Source organism: Solea senegalensis, linkage group LG13, assembly GCF_019176455.1.
Source record: "Solea senegalensis isolate Sse05_10M linkage group LG13, IFAPA_SoseM_1, whole genome shotgun sequence".
NCBI lineage: Eukaryota > Metazoa > Chordata > Actinopteri > Pleuronectiformes > Soleidae > Solea > Solea senegalensis.
Genome location: NC_058033.1, coordinates 19,085,101 through 19,093,519, shown reverse-complemented (window position 1 = coordinate 19,093,519; position 8,419 = coordinate 19,085,101). Strand labels below are relative to the sequence as shown.

The 8,419-nt window shown below is 44.4% G+C and overlaps 1 protein-coding gene across 1 annotated transcript; it reads left to right on the top strand.

Moving 5' to 3' along the window:
- The first annotated feature begins 5,798 nt into the window (after positions 1–5,798).
- On the top strand, positions 5,799–8,396 carry LOC122779272 (POU domain, class 4, transcription factor 3-like). Its single transcript, XM_044041441.1, has 2 exons — positions 5,799–6,122; positions 6,473–8,396. The coding sequence occupies exons 1-2, from the start codon at positions 6,006–6,008 to the stop codon at positions 7,415–7,417; spliced, it is 1,062 nt and encodes a 353-aa protein (XP_043897376.1). The 5' UTR covers positions 5,799–6,005; the 3' UTR covers positions 7,418–8,396.
- Positions 8,397–8,419: the final 23 nt, after the last annotated feature.

The window sequence follows — 8,419 nt, the reverse complement described above, 5'->3', positions numbered from 1 at the left end:
CATCATTTGTATTGAAAAGAAATGTAATGAAGGGTGTGTGTCTACATGTGGAGCAGTGACGTCACAGGTGTAATCTGAACACCTGTGATCGGATCCCTCAGGTCGGATGTTAACAGCAGGTGTGAACAGAGCGTCAGCAGAACATCTAAGAAATGTGCGGATCATTGAGGCAGCAGTGACCACATGTTTGTCTCCGCTGTCCTCGTCCTGCTTCTGTCTCCGTGTGGAAGAATTAACTCTGACTGATAAACACAAAGTGGAACATTCCAAATATATCGACACAGAGGGGAACAGTGGAATGTACCAAGTCACGGAAAGTACACCATGGCCTTCACATCAGTGTCCAGGGATTAATTTGAGCTGGATCCTGCCGGAACAAGATCTGGCACCTCTTAATTTTGGCCTCCCTGTGTTCCGGTACTTATTTGGGCAGATCCGGTACCCCTCATAAAAATAAATAAATAAATAATAATAAAAAAAACATACACCCCCAAACGTGTCTCTTTGCTCACACCCACCATATCAACTTTACTCTTCCTAAATCTTGTTGGACCGCCCCTGGCTAAATTCACTGCCACAGACACACGCAGTAAAACCTGAAAAAAGAGGAGGAGGAGAATCCGGACATGCTCCTGATGTGGGGTGTTTTGGACTACTATCAATGTTCATGTCCTCTTTGAAATGCTGCCACCTGCTGGACGAACATTTCCTCTTCATCAAGCTGCTGAAAGGATCCGCTTGTAGTTGTTATCGAGTATAAACACAGATGATTCATTTCAAAAGTTGTGTAAAATGTCACAACTGTCATGAGACTGTTACTGTAGAGAATGGAGTGCATTTCACAGTTGGACACAAAAGCGAATTGGTTGAACACTAACTTGTTTTTCTTAATATTATTTCACTTGCGCACCTGAGTGTCACCAAAGATGGACAATCGCAGTATAAGCACTTAGTGAGTTGAGTTGAATTTCTTTAAAATAGATATACAATTTGGAGAATTATTTACATGTAGCAGCACAGGATTATGTTTGTGTCCAAATATAAACTGTCAAAATAAAGTCATTCTATAGTATGTCGTCCAAAATCAACAAAAAAAAGTCATAGTATAGTATGTCACCTGATCATGTGTCAGAGTCAGAGATGACGACCACATTTTATAATCCTATTTTCAATACTACCAGTCAAAACCTCCTGAATAATTAATGTTCAGAGCAGTCCTGTGGTTGTGGACCAGAACCTGTCGACTGCTGGACTGGGACAATCCTGCTGTTGTGGAACCTACCTCGCCATTTTACAGGTTCTAACAACTGCAGAATTTAAAATAATAATGATGAGAAACTTAAGAAACACCTAACACTGCAGCTCGAGATCGTCAGCACAAATAGCTCAGTCCATCAGAAGATGGCTTGTGTCTCTGAGGTTGTGAGTTCAACGCTTACTGTCAACTGAACTTGTGCACTACTTTCAAACTTTAGACCAAAATAAGAAGTTAAAAATACCAGTAATGTATTGTTCTGCAGTTTAGGAAGAATAGCTCCTGCTGGAAGAACAGGACTTGTACATCTGAGGTTGTCAGTTCAAGTCTTATGAAGAACTCAAGTGTTAGAGTTCAGTGTTCAAAGTAAACAGTCAGGAGCTCTAATAGAACCTGAAGTACTGTGAGGAGCAGGTGGCTCAGTGGACAAGAACGCTGCTGTGAAGTCCTGAACTCATAGGTTCAGTTCTTGTGAGGAGCAGGTGCTTTTAAAGCTCCACATCCAAACTCAAGATTAAAAGCAGACAGCAATCCTAGACGAAGGCGGCTTTAGTGGTACGGTGGATTTGTTCCAAACCATACGGTTGTGTCTCAACAACGAGGTGGCAGGTTCAGTTCCAGTTGCCAACCCTGCAGTTGTTGACTGGAACAGAACTAAACCCAACCTAAACTCTTGCTGACTGACAGAGCACACTAGGTGACCAACCCCAAGTGCGTTGTACTGCCCAGTGGCCAGCAGTGAGTCGTACCACCCAGTGGCCAGTAGGGCGCGAGTGAGTTGTACCCCCCAGTGGCAAGCAGGGTGCAAGTGAGTTGTACCCCTCAGTCAGGAGAGAGTCCAACAAGCAAAACAGTTGGAAGGGTGGTGGACGCCTGCAGAGTCCAGCAAGCAGAAGAGTGGGGGGGAAGGCCCACCCCAACAACTGTCTTAAATCCGTTAAGACAGTTGGGTGGTGGTGGCCAAGGCCACCACCACCTAAGTGTCTTAATGCGGTTACCTTTTGCTGCACAGTGTAATATAAAGTATTTGACCTTTGACCTTTCCATGCCCCTCCTCCTCTCACTCCCTGCTCCTCTCCTCTCCTGTCACCTCACCTCACCACCTGGCCTGCCGTGCCCCTCCTCTTCTCTTTTCTTCTCTCCTGTCCTGCCCTGGCCCAACCTCACTTCTTGCACAACCTGCCCTGCCCCACCCCTGCAAGGTTGAGGAATGGAACCTGCAAGGCTGGGGTATTGAACCGGTCACCTTGTAACTCATACATTCCCATGGTTGTGAACAAAACCACTGCACCACAAATTCCTGCTCTATTTAGGGCTTTCGGTCTCCTTTCAATCTTCAGTTTGGAAGTTGACCGTTAAAAATCCTGGTCCTCACAGGAACCGAACCTATGAGTGCTGGACTTCACTGCAGCATTCTTGGCCACTGAGCTACCTGCATCTTCTCATCTTCAGGTTCTCTTAGAGCTTTTCACTGTTTACTTTGAACATCGCGCTCAATGAGTTGACCATAAGACTCGAACTCATAACCTTAGACATACAAGTCTTACTCTAACAGAACAAGCTACTCTCACTGACCTGCAGAAGGAAACGTTGCTGGTATTCTTAAATTCTTATGTTGGTCTGAAGTTCAGTTGACTGCATTTGAACTCACAACCTCGGAGATGCAAGACTCTTTCTGATGGCGTGAGCTACTCATTCTGATGATAACTTACTTGGTGTACTTAACTTTCTCATTTAAAAACAGACACCCAGGCTTGAGTTTGGATGTAGAGCTTTAAAAGCTGTTGCTCCCCACAAGAACCGAACCTATGATCTCATGACTTCACAGAAGCATTCTTGTACACTCAGCCAACTGCTCATAAAGTTCTTCAGGTTCTCTTAGGGCTTTTGACGGTTTACTTTCAAGTCAGTAAGCTTTAGGATCTTGTCTTTTTTTAGTTTTGGCCACCAGTGTGAAGTGTAATGTGTAATGTGAGGAAAATACATGAAAACCTTTTTATTGTCAACTATATTGGTCCATATCAACAGGGACACTTTTATTTTGAAATTCTACTAAACCACTGCTCCTCAACAGTTTTTTTTTACTTAACCTACCCCCTACTGGCCAGACTAGATACTCATTCTTAACAGTTTTAATGGTATAGGGACATTTTTGACAGTTTATAATTGGATAGTTTACTAAATAATATACATTTTTTTTACGACATTCTGTACTAGGACACGTTTTGACAGTATGAAGGCAGTTTTTGGTGTCATACTATATAATTATATATTTATACTAAGTCAGTTTTTTGAAAACAGATGCGTTGAAAACACACACGTGACGTCACGTTAGCATTTGGTGGAAAATATTTTTGATTTATGGTTCTATAGTTGTGTATGAATCCAGTTTGACACTTGCCCAGGTTGCTGCTGACACATATCCCTCTGTAGTTGTTAGGGTCTAATTTATCTCCATTTTTGAAGATGGGGGTTATTAGTTCATCTCTTGTCATATTTGGCTGTGATCACCTTTTTTCTATTCCTCACAGCTCTCCATTAAAACAACCTGCTCCTCTTGGCTGAAATAAGCAGCTCGCGATCGCAGCTCAGGTCTACTCTTCATGTGATAACTGCGCCACCCTGTGGCTAAACACCAGCACTGAAGTCATAACTTCACAAGTTCTCATTTTCAATGATTATTAGCACTATTATTGTGTACGTTATAGATGCTCTTTATTTAAGCAGGGAATGTAATTCGGCTAAAGGTTTTCCACAATGTGCATTCACACACTCAGCTAAAATAATAATAATTATGTATCACGTTCTCCCAAAACAACCAGCTGTTATAGTTTCACTTGACTAAAATAAATGTGAACCATACATAGCTGTAGAAGGAGAACGGTAGCCTATAATAATACATGATAATAAGATAAAAGATAAGATATATATATATATATATTTTTTTTTACTTTATTATGCATGAAAATAAATTAGCACGCTACTTTTATTTTGAGGTAGTTACATGCCACTTCTGCTTCCGGTCTATCCGCCGTCATATTAATAAATGAGAAACAAAAAACGAAAAAAGGAATTCGCAAAAACCAAATTTGGGCCGTTATTTGTTTGTTTGTTGTTTCCCGTTTTTTCATGCTGAAAACAAAATCCGTTTTTCCGTATTTTGTTCAGAAATATGGATTATACTTTAGTACCCTGACTATAATCACCATGTGCTGTGAATCCTGTGACAGTTGTTGTGGTCACCTGCTGGAGTGCAGCTGCAAATGTGACAGCATTCTACACGAAACATGTCAGAAGTGATCTTCGTGGTATAAAAAGCACAGAGATGACAGAGGTGTAAACAATGACCATTCAATTATGAATGGTGCCAGTGGTGGAGAAAGCTGCCAAAAGTGAGAAAAGCAACTTCATGCTTTATTCATGAGTAACTTTTTTTCGTTTTAGACACTAATGTGATTTTTTTAAAGGTTGGATTAATGTATTTATTTAGATTTTACATTTGGACTACACACAGCAGCACATAGGTCTCTTAATCAATCAAAACATCCAGTTTATTACTGAGGATATCACGCGTTTGAAAATCGTGTTTTAAAGGTGATATGCAAAAGAGTTGTGTTACTGTTCGAATTAATTCCAGATTCGGCCTGCAACAGGTTTACACGGTGAGAAAAGTCATTGGCTCTTTTAATCTGTGTAATGAATAAGCACATGCCAACGTGGTAATGGATGCCTGCCACCGCGCTGCTGAATTATTCAGAGTCTGGGGGAACCAGAGAAGCGGCCGGCACTATCAGATGGACTTGTAGTGTCATCATTTCACCTCTGCCCGCCCTGGCTCCTCTTTCTGGACGTGGGTTTAAACCAGGCAGTCACATGACAAGCCTGTAACGCTGCGGCACCGGGAACGGTGCGCGTTTTTTTGGGGGGGAAAGGCCGGGCAAAGGCTCCTGTGTCAGAACCTGTTGTTATGTTTAGTGCAGTTTCTGTGTGTTTCACCAACACAACGCATCACAGGTTAGTGCAGGTCGCTCCTGCGCTCTCCATGGTTCTGAAAGAGTTCAAACAAGACAACAATAGTTTTACGGAGAGAGTGCTGTCCATGGTGCTGAATGTGAATGTGCGGACCACGGGGGCGTAAGTCGCTCTTGCACTGTCCATGGTTCTGAAAGAGTTGCGCTCAACAGGTGACGCGGGTCGCTCCTGCGCGGTCCATGGTGCTGAAAGAGTACAAATCCTTGTTTCCTTTAATACTGAATGGCTGAACACACGTTAATGACACACGTCAATACTAATAATAATCTTATTAACAGAAGTGGCGATGGTGACTAAAATGTAATTATTATACTGATATAGATGATGTTGAATTTGTACAAAACCACACACACAAGGATGAGGATTATTTAAAAATATACGTGACATACTGTATAGCCATAATTAATGTCTCAACAATGATCGATATTTTATCAGGTTATAGTGATTCCGTATCAGGTTAGGATTGATTCGACGCTTGCGCACACAGGCCAAGATTTTGCAACTTGTAAGAGGAGTAAGTGGGAGGGAAGGAGGAGGGAGGCTGAAAAAGAAGGGGGGGGAGGAGGTGTGGGGAGGTTGGGGGCGATGCCGGGAGGCGCCGCCAATGTGAACAGCTCAGTCCGGTGAAGGAGAGCAGAGGAGCTCTGAAGCTGTCCGCCCCCCCGGCTTACATGTCAGGGGCCACACTGCTTGCGAGGTGCTTTCAGGGAGGAGGAGGATGACCATGAACGGCAAGCAGCATTTCTCCATGCACCCTGCTCTGCACGAGCCCAAGTACACCGGCCTGCATTCAGGCTCGGAGGGCATGCGCAGAGTCTGTCTGCCCGCCCCGCAGGTACGTTCAGGTCGCGGTAGACTGGTGGTGGAGTGGAGTGGGTGAGAGGAGGAGGTGGTGGTGGTGGGGAGGGGATATCACACTGGAAAATGTCTGTTAAGTTGATTTGACAGGACTTTGTTCTATCCCCTATCTCTCCCCCTTACTCTCACCCCCTCCCATCTCCCCCCTCCTCCCCCACGTCTATTCCACCGATGCTCTTGCTTTCATATTAATTTTTATGACCTGCGCTTTGAGGAGGGTTCTCTGCTCTCCTCGGCGCTGCATGCCTTTGGAAAATGTTTTTTAGATGCTGAGAGTTGCCTGACAGAATTCCCCACTGACTCCAGTATGCGCACTCTTGCTTGCAGCTGCAGGGCAATATATTCGGAGGCTTTGATGAGAGCCTGCTGGCACGGGCAGAAGCTCTGGCGGCTGCTGACAGCATTGTCTCTCACGGCAAGAGTCACCCGTTCAAACCAGACGTGACTTACCATACCATGAGCAGTGTCCCCTGCACCTCAGCCTCCTCTTCTTCCTCCACCACGGTGCCCATCTCCCACATCCCCTCCACCATCGCGTCCCATCACCACCACCACCACCATCACCTGGGACAGACCCTGGAGGCCGGGGACCTCCTGGAGCACCTCTCCACCAGCCTGGCCGTGACCGGGATGGGTGCTCCGGAACCTCCAGGGATGACTGCAACGGCGCACCACCACCACCAGCACCCCCACCACCACCTGCAGACCATGGGGCAGCTGCATCAGGCGATGGCCAACATGGCCCACCCTCACTCCCTGTCAGTGCACGGCGGCATGGCGTGCATCAACGACGTGGAGTCGGATCCCAGGGAGCTGGAAGCCTTCGCCGAGCGGTTCAAGCAGAGGAGGATCAAGCTCGGAGTGACCCAGGCGGACGTCGGGTCTGCGCTGGCCAACCTCAAGATCCCCGGAGTGGGGTCACTGAGCCAGAGCACCATCTGCAGGTTCGAGTCCCTCACGTTGTCCCACAACAACATGATCGCGCTGAAGCCGGTTCTCCAGGCCTGGCTGGAGGAGGCGGAGGCTGCGTACCGGGAGAAAAGCAACAAGCCGGACCTTTTCAGCGGCAACGAGAGGAAAAGGAAGCGCACGTCCATCGCGGCGCCGGAGAAGCGCTCTCTGGAGGCGTACTTTGCCATCCAGCCGCGGCCGTCCTCGGAGAAAATTGCGGCCATCGCAGAAAAGCTGGACCTGAAAAAGAACGTGGTTCGAGTGTGGTTCTGCAACCAGCGGCAGAAACAGAAACGGATGAAATACTCTGCGGTGCACTGAGTTTCTCACATCATGAATAAAATAGCCTACTACATTTTTGATCGAGTGATTAATAATAACCTAAGTAGCCTATAACTCACAGGGATCTGTCAACAGCTCTAAGCAGCGTCTCTCTCTCTCGTCTGGGATTAAAAGACTTTGGTCTTTGAAGCTTTTCATTTTCGTGTCACTCACTCGTTGCACTTTGATGGATTTTTGTGATTTTGATATGGGGACTTTATTATCAATGACGATGTTAAATATATATAAAAAAAACTGTGAGCAGGTGTTGGTGTTGTTGAGCTCGTATCTTGCACACACTCAGAACGGATTTTCAGTAAATTCACCCTGGCAGTTCGTCACATTCAGGGATATTTCACGTTTTGTTATTTTTATTTAAAAGAAAGTCATAAATTGAGTTTATTATTGTTGGGATATACTTCTTAAAGAATGACAGCGGAGTTGTGGCTTTGTGGAAAAAGATAGAATTGGAATTTGTATTATTGTTGGTCGTGGTCAGCGTTGACCTTTCACCTCACATTATGCAGAAGCACCCAAGTGTATTTTCACCTGTTTGTTGTTGTTTTATTTAAAAAAAAAAGGGATTAAACAACAATATCTCACACTTTTACCAACACCACAATTTTTTGCAAACGAATCTACTCTTTTACTAAATCATGTGATTGTGTTTCATGCACAGCAAAAAAAGAAGAAGCTATTCTTACACACTCATTTTCTTTATCTTTATTTAAAATAATGAATTAAAATGACACTGATACACACCAGTGTGGCTTTTGGCTGCTGCTGCTGCTACATTTTAACATTTTAATGTGAATAGGTTTTTATTTATGTAAGCTATATGGATTTATATAGCCCATGTTATTTACAGTATCATCTAATTTAAGTGTTTATTTATTTATGGTTGCTCCCCTGCACTCTTGTTTTCACTTGCAAAAAAAAGTGTGTGAAGTATGAACTAACTAACTAAATAAATAATCGGTTATTTTTTAAAAATCCCTCCGA